The sequence below is a fragment of the Microtus pennsylvanicus genome, chromosome 11, assembly GCF_037038515.1.
Source record: "Microtus pennsylvanicus isolate mMicPen1 chromosome 11, mMicPen1.hap1, whole genome shotgun sequence".
Lineage (NCBI taxonomy): Eukaryota > Metazoa > Chordata > Mammalia > Rodentia > Cricetidae > Microtus > Microtus pennsylvanicus.
In genome coordinates this window covers 18,277,930-18,291,678 of record NC_134589.1, presented here as the reverse complement: position 1 = coordinate 18,291,678, position 13,749 = coordinate 18,277,930, and the positions used below count along the sequence as shown (strand labels likewise).

General features: G+C 43.6%; 1 protein-coding gene and 2 long non-coding RNA genes across 3 annotated transcripts in view; all 3 read right to left on the bottom strand.

Moving 5' to 3' along the window:
* The window catches only part of LOC142859916 (uncharacterized), a 155,159-nt gene that overhangs the window by 71,003 nt on the left and 70,407 nt on the right, over nucleotides 1-13,749 (bottom strand). The window lies entirely within an intron of this gene.
* Nucleotides 8,813-9,140, bottom strand: LOC142859918 (uncharacterized). The gene is made up of 2 exons (XR_012912278.1): nucleotides 9,028-9,140; nucleotides 8,813-8,945 (listed from the first exon to the last, which is right to left on the bottom strand). It is a non-coding gene; the product is annotated as an uncharacterized LOC142859918 (long non-coding RNA).
* LOC142859535 (leucine-rich repeat-containing protein 37A-like) overlaps nucleotides 9,178-13,749 on the bottom strand; it is a 64,002-nt gene continuing 59,430 nt past the window's right edge. Inside the window, exons 6-9 of the mRNA XM_075989707.1 lie at nucleotides 13,581-13,685; nucleotides 10,822-10,868; nucleotides 9,394-9,427; nucleotides 9,178-9,318 (exon numbers count right to left, since the gene is read on the bottom strand). Of these exons, the coding sequence (XP_075845822.1) occupies nucleotides 9,178-9,318; nucleotides 9,394-9,427; nucleotides 10,822-10,868; nucleotides 13,581-13,685 (327 nt within the window). The remainder of the gene's footprint in view (nucleotides 9,319-9,393; nucleotides 9,428-10,821; nucleotides 10,869-13,580; nucleotides 13,686-13,749) is intronic.

Genomic DNA, 13,749 nt, shown 5'->3' with positions numbered 1-13,749 from the left:
ACAGGTTCTTCAGCAATGCCAACTCCAGGGTTTCTAAATTCATTAGTTGCACTATGGGTACAGAAGTACCATCTCTACAGCACAGGAGAACTTCTGGCCTGACTTTTTCACACACAAGTAACTCAAAGCTTCTACCTCAAAGGTTGGAAAGCAGTTGAAGCTGTTAGGATTTTGAATTGCAATCCATCCTAGAATTTGATTTTGACTTCATGGCACTGAGGCTCAAATCTAGGACCTCATCTATGCTAAGTGAGCTCTCTGATGTAAGCCACATCCCCACTGTCAGGTCCAAAGCCACCCTCTCTCCAAACAGCAGTGCTGCTGACATTGTCCTAAACAGAAGGAAGATGTCCAGGTAAACAGAAGGATCATTGCCAGGTAAACAAGCCTAAAGGTGGGTTCCTCTTAACCTTCCCCAAAGGTAAACTACCTCGGGCAGGGGCACCTCATCCAAATCAATCCCCACAGCCTGTGTCAACCCAGATCCCTGTCCTGCTTACTGTCATGCAATGTCTGTTTGCTTTTCTGCCATTTTTCTCTTCTCTCTGCCCTCCACAAGAGATGGCCTTGGCAGTTTGAATCCCAATAAATCTTTCTGAACAGAGTGGTCGAGTTGGGCAGTTTCTCTGTGTCGTTGCTTATACCCAGAACTTCTAGGATTTTAATGAAGAGAAATAAAAAATGTGTTTCAATTATTTCAACTACTATTTGAGGTATACTATATAGCTTCAAGATCAAGTGAGATTTGCAAGACCACTATCAGATATAGAGATCCATTTTTTTTTATTTCACACCATATAAACAGTGAAGAAAAGTGTGGACTTCCCCATCCCAGTGGCAGAAGTGATTATTTCTAGGTGATGGACAAGTCCAAACCACTGAGAGGTTACAGATTCGCATCTAGTTCCCTTCAGCAATAACTAGTTTTTCACAATCCAGTTCAATCCTTTGGTCTAAAGTCTAAGATTATAATGTTTAAAGGAGAATGTGGTTAATTAAAGAAATTCTACAAGGCTTACCTTCATGATCCTGTTAGACAATCAGTCCAAGAACCTTTTCAGTCCCTGGTGTCAGGGAAAGGGCTCTCATATAAAACTCCCTTATGTCTGCTGCACAGGTGAACCTAAAATCACAAGCGAGAGACCCAGAAATATCATAACCTGCCAGAGATTTCACTTTACAGAGTGAGCACAAAGATTAAATAGCATAGGAGAAGATTTTAACTGTATTTAGTAGAGAAAGAACCCTAAATAAATGTTATTGTTTAAGCCACAGTACTTTCCTGCATACTCTTCAGAGCCAATGATTAACTGGTCTTTGGTGAACAGTGATGATAAGAAGTAACCCAGGAAGAAAGCAAAGTAACCTGCAAAGAAAGCACAGGATTGCAAGTGAGTGGAGAAATTGTCTCAGTTTTCTCATCGGGTAGCTCCCAAAGTGTGCGTTAGATGATCTGACACCTATTAATCTAAGGTACTAATCCCTGTTAGAAGGAAGAATTCGCTGATTTCTATGAATTTTTCAAGAGGAAGAAATATGCATAATTAATCAGTCCTGATCTAGGTTTGGGCTCAGCGACCATTGTCTTAGCTCCAGTCCCATCAGGTACCACCACCAGCCTTCCTAACACACCTTACAAATAACTAAAACTATTAGGCATTCATTAGCATCTCAAAGCTTCCTTGAGAAAGCAAATTTCTCTTGGGTTAAATATTTTACACCCATGTTATTATGGAATTTTTCTTTTCTTGAGACAAGGTCTCATAGTGTCTGGGCTAGACTTAAACTACTTAGCACAGAATTATCTTAAACTTCTGATCCTTCTGTTTCTACCTCTTGAGTGTAGGTATTACAAGTGTGTATATACCACTACACACAGTTTTTTGTTTTGTTTTGTTTTGTTTGTTCAGCATGGTGGAATATCAAACCCAGGACTTCCTACAAGTTAGGTAAGCATTCTACTAACTGAGCTACATCTCCAACCCTACAGATTTCTTTTTTAGACAGGGTCTCATTGTGTAGCACTGGCTGTCCCGGAACTCACTAAGTATTCATAGAGATCAGTCTGCCTCTCTCTCCTGGGTACTGGCATTAAAGACCTTTGCCATCATTCATGCCTGGCCCTACTGTAGATTTCTTATACTACTAGTTCTTTCTTCAATGCTTATTTCATTTTAAAAGATTTATTTATTTCTTTTATTGTATGAGTGCTCTATCTGCTTGTATACCTTTAGGCCAGAAGAGGGCACCAAATCCCACTACAGATGGTTATAAGTCACCATGTGGTTGCTGGGAATCGAACTTAGAACCTCTGGAAGGGCAGCCAGTACCCTTAACCACTGAGTTATCTTCCCTATTTCATTTTTAGGATGTGATATATATTCATAAAATTTGAATAATACAAATAGAGTCAAAGGATTATTGTTATTTATGAATCTGTACACACATTGTATTTCTATCACTAGTTTGCAAGCTAATAAGCACCTGAGGGACCAACATTTTTTGCCATTCCCAGAACTAAGATGCCATGCCATCTGAAAGAACAACAACAGTTTGTTGATTGAATAAATGAATGAATAATTTAAAAAAATGAAACTGCTTTCTCTGTGTGAACCTGACTGTTGTGAAGTACTTTAAAGATTTATGTTTAGTTATATGTGCATGTCTTTGTGTGTGCATGTGTGCAGCTGCCTAGGGAGATCAGAAGAGGGCAGAAGATCCTTTGGAGCTGGAGGTTCAGGAGGTTGTGAGCCACCAGATGTGGGCAGTAGGTCCTATATTCCAATCCTGTGCATTATCAGTAAACCGTCAACCACAAAGCCCCCATTCTAGCCCCATGATGACTAATTACAAATGGACAGAGCTACAGGGCTGCTGCCTGAACTAAGAGACTGGTAGGTAGGCTACTACTGCCACTTGTTTTGATCCTTTAAAATTCTTTAAATATTTTTAAATAGCCTCTATCTATCTATCTGTCTGTCTGTCTGTCTGTCTGTCTATCTATCTATCATCTATCTATCTATCATCTGTCTGTCTATCTATCTATCATCTATCTGTCTGTCTGTCTGTCTATCATCTATCTATCTATCTATCTATCTATCTATCTATCTATCTATCTATCTATCTATCTGGGTGTGTGCATGCAAATACCTCAGTGTGCATGTGGAAGTCAGAGGACAACTTGTCAGAACATTTTCTTCTTCAACCGTGTGGGTTCTGGAACTCCGACTTGTTGGACTCTAGGGTCCAAACACCGAGAAGGAGTCGCCCCCAGAGACCATCTCACACACCACAGCCGATGTAAAAGCATGAGGATTTTATTAATTCTGTCATGACAGGGTCCCCCAGCATTCGGGAAGCCGAGGGACCTCGAATAGCTGGTACAGTCTACTTTTAAAGGGGCCACAGAAGCAAGGGAGGTTGTTCTTTGACTATTTTGATTGGCTTATTCGAAAGGGCTATTACCAATAATTGACTGGAGAGCTGTTGCCAGATCAGATGAGGTAAGAGGTCATTTTGACCCCGTTTCCCAGGGGACCGAACCAAAGCATACGTATATGGGTAATTGTTCAGGAACTGAGTATGTGCAAGTGTAGCTGTTAGGTCCTTGGTTCCCAGGGGAGGAGGGGAAGCACTATGGCACAGAGGCTGAGAGGATTCAGAATTGTCAAAAATGGTTTCAGGACTGTCTTAAAGTCTTACAGACTCAGGCTGTCAGGCTTGGCAGCAGGAGTCATCTCTTACTGAGGCCCTTACAGTTCTGGCTGTCAATCATTTTCCTTCATGGCATTGATGGGTGTGATGGGGATGAAATAAATACTCCTCCTAAGGTGAAGACTTTTTCGATTTTACTTTAAAATATTTCCTGTATTTAAAAATGAAAAAAAATAGCAGAAACTATATGGATAGCACACATCTATAGTCTAATTGGATAACAAATGGAGGAGGGGGAGTTATAGTAACCCAAGGCTCTATGTCAAGTAAATAGACTTAATATGATCACTTTTTCCTCTTGACTATATCTTGAGTTTATCGCTCTTAGTGGGATTAACTTGTAAATTTTTTAGATTATTCTTACTTTTTTATTTTTTGGTTTCAAGACAGGGTTTCTCTGTATAGCCCTAACTGTCCTGGAACTCATTCTGTAGATCGGGCTGACCCTGAATTCTGAAATTCTCCTGTTTCTGTCTTCCAAGTGCTGGGATTAAAGGCGTGAGCCACCACCACCCAGTAACTTGTGAAATTCTTAAAACCTAGAGTTTATGGAATGGGTTTGCTATCTAAACAGTACCAGGAACTAATTACAATTTTTCATGATTTCTAATCTTTCCAATACTATCTATATTATCTAAATGGATATGCGTAGGTGGGGGCTGCGCATTCATCTGGACCCGAATAACCACACAGAAACCATATTAATTACAACAGTTTGGCCACTAGCTTCTTATTAACTGATGGGGAAGTCCAATCACATTTTGATTAGGGTGTGTCCCCCTGAGGCCAAGTGAAAAAGATAAAAACATCCAGGTTCCTCTTCTTTGTTCCCTGCACTCCTGGTCACTGGAACCCTGGTTTTGTAAGGTCCCTTTTTTCTGTATATTAAAACTAAATCTATTACATTAAGCTGGTCTGGTTAATTCTAACATAATGATCGACCACGCCCCTTCAATTAACTAACTGTTACATCTTAAATTAACCCTTTTCTATTAATCTGTGTATTGCCAGAAGACTGACTATGGCTTACCAGTAAGGTTCTAATGTACTTCTTCAGCAGCAACATGGCTTCTCTTAGATTCTGCCCACTTTCTCTCTTTATCTCTGTTCCGATTTCCAGTCTGGTTTTACTCTGCTAGGTCATTGGCCAAAATAGCTTTAATCATTGGCCAATGCAACAGAAGAACATCGCACATCGGATATGAGACCTATCTAGGCTAGGAACAGGCAGAGCATAGTCCAAAAATTAAAGAACGTCTTCAGGTAGTCAATTCCACTCTAGGAAGTGGGTGGTCTAGAGTGAAATAAGGTCTTAACAGTATACAAAAGAGGACAAGCATACTTGTAATTACAACTGAGTGGAGTTCTCAAACTCAATAAAGGTTTAATTCATGAGGAACCAATACAAATAAAAATAGGCAGCAAGGTCAACAGCACATAGAAAGATAAAACAGCCAGTCAAGTGGTTGAATTGAGGGACGTAATGGGATGTTCTAAATCTCTGGGAAAATAAAATGGACTGCCGGTTAATGTGGATTAGGGCTTCTATAAGACATTAAGGTATTAAAACCTTGGTTCTCAACCTTCCAAAGGCTTTAATATAGCTCCTCATGCTGTGGTGATCCTCAACCATAAAATTATTTTTGTTGCTACTTCCTAACTGTAATTTTGCTACTGCTATAAATTGTGATGTAAATATCTGTGTTTTCCAATGGCCTTAGGTGACTCCCTGGGAAAGGGTCGTTCAACCCCCAGGTTAAGAACCACGGCTTTGTCCATCTTCTGGGAATCAGTTCAGACAAGCATTCTGAGTAATGAACATAAAGTCACAAGTGACAAAGTTGGTCAAACTCACACTTTAAACCCACATAAAAATAACAGAAGTCAGCAGCAGCGTGTCAATGCAATCCTCAAGACTTAAGTTTAATTCCTATAACCCAAGTAAAGGTAGGAGAAAACTGATTCCATAAAGTCATCCTCTGACTCAACATCCGTGCTCCACATCTTCTGTGCCTGCCTACCTACCTACCTACCTACACACACACACACACACACACACACACACACGTACGCACACACACACACACACACACACACACACACGTGCGCAATAGAAGCCAAATTTTTGTGATGAAGAGTTTAAAAAATAAATAACAACATAAACTGATGTGAAATATTCTACAGGAGTACTCTTGGGCACACCACAGTCATGGCCAGGAACCCTTAAAAGAATCATGTAACTGCTGGGCGGTGGTGGTGCACACCATTAATCCCAGGACTGATGAGACAGAGGCAGGCGGGTCTCTGGAGTTCGAGGTCAGCCTGGTCTACAAAGCAAGTTCCAGGGCAGCCAGAGCTACGTAGTGAAATCCTGTCTCAAAATAAAATAAAATATAAAATACAATAAAATCACATAACCGTCCAGAAAGCCTGGGGGAAAAAATGCTTCTGGTCGCATGCCTTTGGGGTTCTCTGTGCGTCCCTCGCCCAGTAAAACTTGATGATGATGTAGAAACCGGGATCACCTGCAGCGTTCGGGAAGACCCAGATTGTACACAGAAGGTCAAGCTGGGAGAACTCTGTGAACAGAGAGAGAATGCCGTGGGAGGCCCAAGACGTGAACGTGAGGAGTGCGGTCGGCTACGGGTCACTCTGGCTCACTGCCCGCCAGCTCTAGACCCGTGCCCCTCAGCCGGACCACGCATGGCCGCCTTGTCCGTCCCTCCTTCGGTCAGTTTCTACCACAGCACAGGCAGCCTAGGCTATCGGTCTCTCTCTCAGCGCCTGCAGTGGCCAAATCCGATTTTCCTCAGCCTAGTACTGGGGCTGGAGAAACACAACAAACAAGAAGCAAGGTTAGGTTCCCGGGACCGGCATGCGCCTGTTGCAGGGGCAGGGTCCAATCTTCCACAGGCCTGCAGACCCTCCCTTCAGAGCGGGTATTTGAGTTTATATTTCTACTCCAGTCTCACTGCCTGATAAAAGAGTCTAAAGTTTCAATTCAAAGGCTTAATTTTTTTTAAAAAAAATTCTGTTTGGATGTTTTGCCTGCATGTATGTCTGGGCATCACGTACATGCTTGGTACCACGGAGGCCAGAAGCAGGCATCAGATCTCCTATAATGAGTTGTAAGACTGAGTCACCTTGTGGGTGCTGGGAATCAAATCCAGGTTCTTTGGAAGAGCAGCAAGTGCTTTTAGACACTGAACCGTCTCTCTACCCCTCAAATGTATATTTTGTATGGCCAGGAACCCAAAGCTGGATGGCTCAGAGACCTAGGAAAGAACAAACACAACTTGAGCCCTAACAAGCCCGGTCAAATATGGCAGTGGCAGACCTTGCCCCTCCCCTTTCCCTTGTTAACCACAGATTGTATCCGTAAAGCTAGCCATAAAGTACCCATATAGCCCATATTTGGATACTTTGTTACGTCAGACTCATGCCCTAGCATGACTACCAAAGTCTAGCAATGAAAAGCCCCTTTGGTTCACCTAATTAACAGGGCCAATCAAAACACACCACCACATTCTAGCCCATTCTCACATAGACACCCCCCCCCTCTTTCTCTTCTTAAAAATGATACCTGCAAGGGCACCTGCTGTTTCTTCACCGCTTAATAAAGAATCTTTCTGTGATAGCAGGTGTTTCTGTGTTGTCTGTGCCGATCCGTGGTCCAAGAGGCCTCCCCTCCCCATGGTACAAGGTTTCTTCACAACTGATAAAAAAAGTCAAAGAAATGATTCCTAACAATATTTTGCTATACTTTTAGATCAGTGCCTAGCCCAATCATCTTTAGAGAGGCTCCCTCAGGCAGCTGGTAGGGGCAGATACAGAGATCCACAGTCAAACATTAGGGGGAGCTTGGGGCAGGAAAGATTGTAGGAGCCAGAGGAGCCAAGGACCCCAGAACACAGACCACACAATCAGCTAAGTAGGACTCACAGGGGCTCACAGAGACTGAAGTAGCAGTCTCAGAGCCTGCATGGGTCTGTGCCAGGTCCTCTAATTACATGCTGGGGTTATTTAGTTGGGGTGTTTGCGGAACTCCTAACAACGGGAGTGGGGTGTATCTGACTCTTTTGACTGCTCTTGGGTCCCTTTCCTGCCTACTGGGTTGCCTTGTCAGCCTTAATGAGGGTTGTGCCTAGTCTTACTGCATCTTGTGATGCTGTGTGCACTTGATACCCTTGAGAGGCCTGTTCTTTTCTCAGAGGAACAGTGGATCTGGAGCAGAGGGTAGGCAGGCAGGAGGGACAGGACTGGGAGGAGTGGAGGCTGTGATTAGGATGCACTGTATAAGAATAAATAAAAAGAAAAAATATTATTGGGGAGGAGAGAGCAGGAGGGTAGAAGGGATGTGGGGATTGGGAAGAGGGAGAGGAGAGAGAACTGGGAATTGCCTGGGCTTTTGAACCCTCAAGCCCCCCAGCGACACATCTCTTCCAACAAGGCCTCACCCTCCTTAATCCTTTCCAAACAGTTCCACCAACTGGGATGCAATTATTCAAATAGATGAGTCTAGGGGAGCCATCTTCAAACCTCCACATTTATCTTATTTACTTGGGTTCTGTTTCACACTCAGGTCACAAGGCTTGCATAGCAACTGCTTTTATACAATGAGCTGTAAGGGGAGGCTTCTGTCAAGACCACGGATCAGCTCTGTTCTGCCAAACGTTCCCAAATAGCCACACTAAGACATAATATTATATTATTATAAGTGCTTGCCTAATAGCTTAGACTTATTTTTGACTAGCTCTTATAACTTAAATTAATCCATTCCTATTAATCTATGTGCTGCCCCCAAGGCTCGTTACCTCCTGTACGTACTTTCCATTCTGCTTGCTCTGTATCTCATGGCGTCTCTTGAGGCCCCCTCCTGCTTCTTCTTCCCAGCATTCTCTTAGTCTGGTTCTCCCGCCTAACCTTATCCCACCTAACTATAGGCTAGTCAGCTTCTTTATTAAACCAATCACAGTGACATATATTCACACAGTGTAAAGGAATATAGCACAATGAGCTATCTTTACTGGCCCACAATATCAACTGCTCTACATCGATTTTCATTTACTTGTGTACAAAGGCTTTTGACACTCACGAATCTACCAACAGTAATTTATTAATAAATGATAGCAGATCATTCTGTGCCTTCAGTGTCATCAGCTGCTTCACTCTCTTCTGCTTCAGAGACTGACAGATTCCGGGCCGGCGGCATCACTTCACCCTTGACCTCCCTGGAAGAAGAGCAATGCCAAGGCTTTCAAACTTTGAAATGAGGGACTTGCCCAGAGCTCCTCATTTGAGCTAGACATTTACCGTGATACATTTTGAATGGTAATATCGTCCTGTGCAGAGGACTCCTTGACCTGCATTCCCTCAGTCATGCTCTTATTTCATATGTCATGTTCTAATAAATCTGTGAGCCACTGAGCATCTTGCCCTTAGCTCCTCATTTGAGCTAGACATTTACCTTGATAAATTCTTTTTGAAAATCTCCTCCTCTCCAGAGGACTCCTTGTCCTGTAGATTCTGAGCCATGTTTTTCTTGCGTGTGTCGTGAAGAGGTCTATACATATCCCTAAGCCACCTTAGCCAGAAAAATCCTTCCTAGGAAACAGAAGGGGAGACATTAGTTCTGTTAGCCCCACCTTCTCCAGGCACAGCACCGAGTCTCGGGCTTACCTGACTCTCACTGTCCTTGTAGCATTTCTTACTCCTTGGAAGAAAACACATGCAGAAGACAGTTAGTGATTGTGCTGTGCTGTGTGTGTGTGTGTGTGTGTGTGTGTGGTGTTGTCTGGGGACATCTTGGCTCTCCCCATAACAAAGATCACCCCAGCACTGGGACTTAACAACAATTCCATGCATATCTGGCTGTTGTAAGGCCCCACAATGCCCCTGGGGAGATCTCTGCCTGTGAATTGTCCTGGAGCAGAGGCACCAGCATGACAGTAGCCCCACTTATTCCACTGAACCAGCTTCTCCCTCTGAAGAAGCCACCCTGGGCAGGAGCCCTTTGCTCTCCTGCAGATCAGCTCTCACAGGCAGACTTGCTGAGGAGAGGGAGGGGCTGCTCCTGCTTGCCTAGCTGCTTTATCCTCCAAGTACAAAGCCCAAGTCCACAGCACAGCTCACAGACTCACAGGGTTTCACCCTGCAGCCTGCCTCTGCTGAGGAGTTGTAAGAGCAGTTTAAAGGGCACAGCTAGCTGTGCATGGCGGATCATGCCTGTGATTCCAATTCTTGGGAGGCTGAAACAAGATTCTGAGGCCAGTCAGGCAGTGGTGCATAATACCTTTAATCCCAGAGGTGGAGAGGCAGAGGCTGGCGGATCTCTGTGAGGTTGAGGTCAGTCTTGGCTACACAGTGAGTCCAGACCAGCCTAAGTGTGAAACCATGTCTCCAAAAAAGCGGTAAAGTACATGACGAGAACCAACACACACATTAGTTATCTTTTCTGAATCCAAGGACAATCAGGAAACTCAGCATACTTTCCAGACATATACGCTGTACAGATTTGAAGTGAAATATGACCAAAGCCTGAGCAGAGAGGAACTAAAAACAAGGGCTCCACCGGGTAGAAATTGGTCCTCTTTCTGACATGCCCCAGAGAGTGACCACAGGACCAGACATTTCTGCCATTGTCCTTCATTTCCTCTTTAGAAGAAAGGTAACTATTGTCCATAATCTCTCCAGCTATAGTTCTATGAGGTTTGTGTCACTCAAAGAAAGAAGAGGCTCAAAAGGTGACCAACAGGATGAGGATATGGACTTTCCTCCTCTGTACACTCACAGCCTTGCACTCTAACTCTGGGCTCCCCTGCTTCTTCTCCAAAGCATCCAATTCTGAAGTCTCTAGCTGGAGCAGACAACACTAACAAAAGCTGGTGCAGCCTAAACCTATTGATTTCACCCTCTTTCTTTGAAGGCCTGGTGGCAGCAGAGGCATCCATGCTAGTGGCAGGGGCCTCTTTGGGAGCCAGGCAAAACAACAGAGAGGATCATATTCTTTCTGGCAACTTTCTTCTCCCTGTCAGATGAGGGAATTAGCTGAGTCCCAAGTTCTCTGCTGACTCTCATGTTCTCTGTGAAAGATGGTCTCATATTTACCCTATGGACTTTACTTCATCTTCCTCTTTTGTTCTGTGGGAATAAACCTGTTTGGGGAGAAAACATAATTCTGTTTATCACAATGACCTCTGTTTCTAAATCTACTAATTCCTTTTACTTACCTAAAGTCTTACCTGTTCAGTGAGCTCGGGAGCCCATTCTGCCCTTCTTTGTCTCTTCACAACACCATTCTTTAGGTTTCACTTAATATATTATACTAATTATTTTAGATAAAATTCAGCAAATACTTCCTAATAAAAATAATTTCTGTTAAAAGTATGAATTTTCTTGTTTTTTGAGATAGGGTTTCTCTGTTTAACAGTCCTGGCTGTCCTGGAACTAGCTTTGTATCCCAGGCAGGTCATGAACTCACAGCGTTCTGCCTCCTGAGTGCTGTAATTAAAAGTAAGCACTATCATGGTCAGGTGATTCAAAATATTTTTAACTCCATCTAAGTATACAGCAAAAGCCTAAAAAGTGCACTGCTGAAGAGATCAAGAACAAGAGCAAGATGTCTCTATCACTGCTATAGGGCGGTCCTATCCAGAGGTATCCTCTATCACTGCTATAGGGCGGTCCTGTCCAGAGGTATCCTCTATCACTGCTATAGGGCGGTCCTGTCCAGAGGTATCCTCTATCACTGCTATAGGGCGGTCCTGTCCAGAGGTCTCCTCTATCACTGCTATAGGGCGGTCCTGTCCAGAGGTATCCTCTGTCACTGCTATAGGGTAGCCCTGTCCAGAGGTCTCCTCTATCACTGCTGCGGGGTGGCCTAAGGTGTCCAGAGGTCTCCTCTGTCACTGTTATAGGGTGGCCCTGGCCAGAGGTCTCCTCTGTCACTGCTGCGGGGTGGCCCTGTCAAGAAGGGCTCAATACACAGTAAGGAAACTAAATTGGGAAGACAAGTGAAAAACTAGTACTATTTGTATTGGAAACAACAGACAACCAAAATGCTGACGAGATCAACTAAAACTATACTGGAAGTAATATGAAATGTCAGTAGGGTGGAAAGTCACAAAACAAAGACGTCAGCACACCAGCTGGACTTGGTGGCACATGCCTGTGATTCTGAGGCAGGAAGATCAGGAGCTGAAGGTCAGCCTCAGGTACATAGTGGATTCCAGGTCGTTCTGGCTATAGAAACCCTGTCTCAAGCTCCTTTTCTCCTGGGGCAGCGGGAAAATGTACAAATGAGAAAACAGTGCTAGACAAGAGCTAGGACGTATTACAGAAGGAGCCTGCGTCCCCTGAGGTGGCAACACCCTGAGAACAAGAACATCCATAACTCATACAGGAGGAGACACAGGCCGGTAGATGAGTGGCCTCGGCTACAGACACTTTCCTTTTCCACTGGGTTGTTTTACCACGAAATATATTAACGCTTTGGGTGGTTTCAATGGTTTCCTAGTCTCTCACACTCCCAGTACTTCCTGTTTGTCTCTGAGGGGGCGAAACTGACCAGTGAAGGGTCCGGGTGCAGGCTTAGGGATCAGGGGAATGAATGGGAGATTTACTCTTGGTTTGGCCACTGGGCTTAGGTGCTCTTCACCCTAGGAGAGGCTGATAAGCTCTTCCCAGAGGAGTCTGAGATTAGATCAGACAAAGAATGGAGAACTCTGTGCTGTACTCAGCAGGCACAAGCCTTCTATCCCGAAGGATGTGGAAGACAGCGTCCAGACCCAGCAAAGGCCTTTGCCTATGGAGTGGAAACAGACAGCTCTTCCCCCCACACATTCATTTTTAAAACCACTGCTATTTTTTCTCTCTTGCATGATTTCTTTAAGGTAAGAAGGAGAAAGCTTTCATTACTTGGCCACAAAACAGTCAGACAATTGTTCTCTTACCATTTACTCCATTTTCCACCGTTGACTAAACTATTAAATTACTCAAAAGTCTTAAGTGTCTAGGAATATAGCTCATGCTTAGCATGCACAGGCCATATAAAACCCCAGACCCCAACAGTTCCTGCACTGTTTGTCCATTGCTTTTCTCTGTCTGTTACTATTTAATCTGTTTTTTTTAAGATAGCATTTCATATATTCCTGGCCTGAATTCACTACATTGCTGAGAATGACTGTGAACTATGGATCATCCTGCTTCTGTTTCCTAAGAGCAAGGACTATAGAAGTAACAAAACATCTTTCTCTGATGCTATTTTAATAAGTACTGAATTCTATCATCCTCATAGTAGAATTGATGGAATGCGTCATTTCTCTTCTTTGAATACCACTGTTATCTTCTGTAGGCAAAATACTGGGCATGCTTACTCTACTCACAGAGTATCATCTAAATTGGCAGAAAAAATAATGAAAATGTGAATAAATTCCAGCACAGTGGTGAACAGTACACACCACTAAAGAGCAATATAGGACTTTACAGAGATTTCCCTGGAGGTCACAACCACATTAGGTGTGGAGGTGCTGCCTGTACAGGGGCCAGAGGACATCCTCCCGGAGGTCATGAACTGATCCCATGCTGATTTCTGCCTTCCAGCCTCAAAATTCCACCATCCTCACTGACAGAGAACTCTCCACTGCTCCCACAGCCTCTCACAGCAACACCACCAGTCTGACACCAAATCAGAACGTTACATAATGACCTGACATTGAGGAGCCCGACTTCACAGAGTACCTGTGGACACTCGGTGACATTATTTGTAGACAGAGATGGTCAGTGGCTCAGATTTTCAGTTCGCAGCCTCTAAACCTATGACACAGACCGGGCACATGCTGGACACAGGAATGTATTGTTGTCCTTACCTCAACGAGACAGAAAACGATAATCAACACTATCAATACTACAGTTACAGATATTGCCAAGATGATTTTGTTGTTGTAGCTGTATCCCGGAACTTCTTTTGTGCGCTGGAATATATGAAATAAATGAATGGACATTTGTGTGGCTATTAAATAATAATAAAATTAAAAG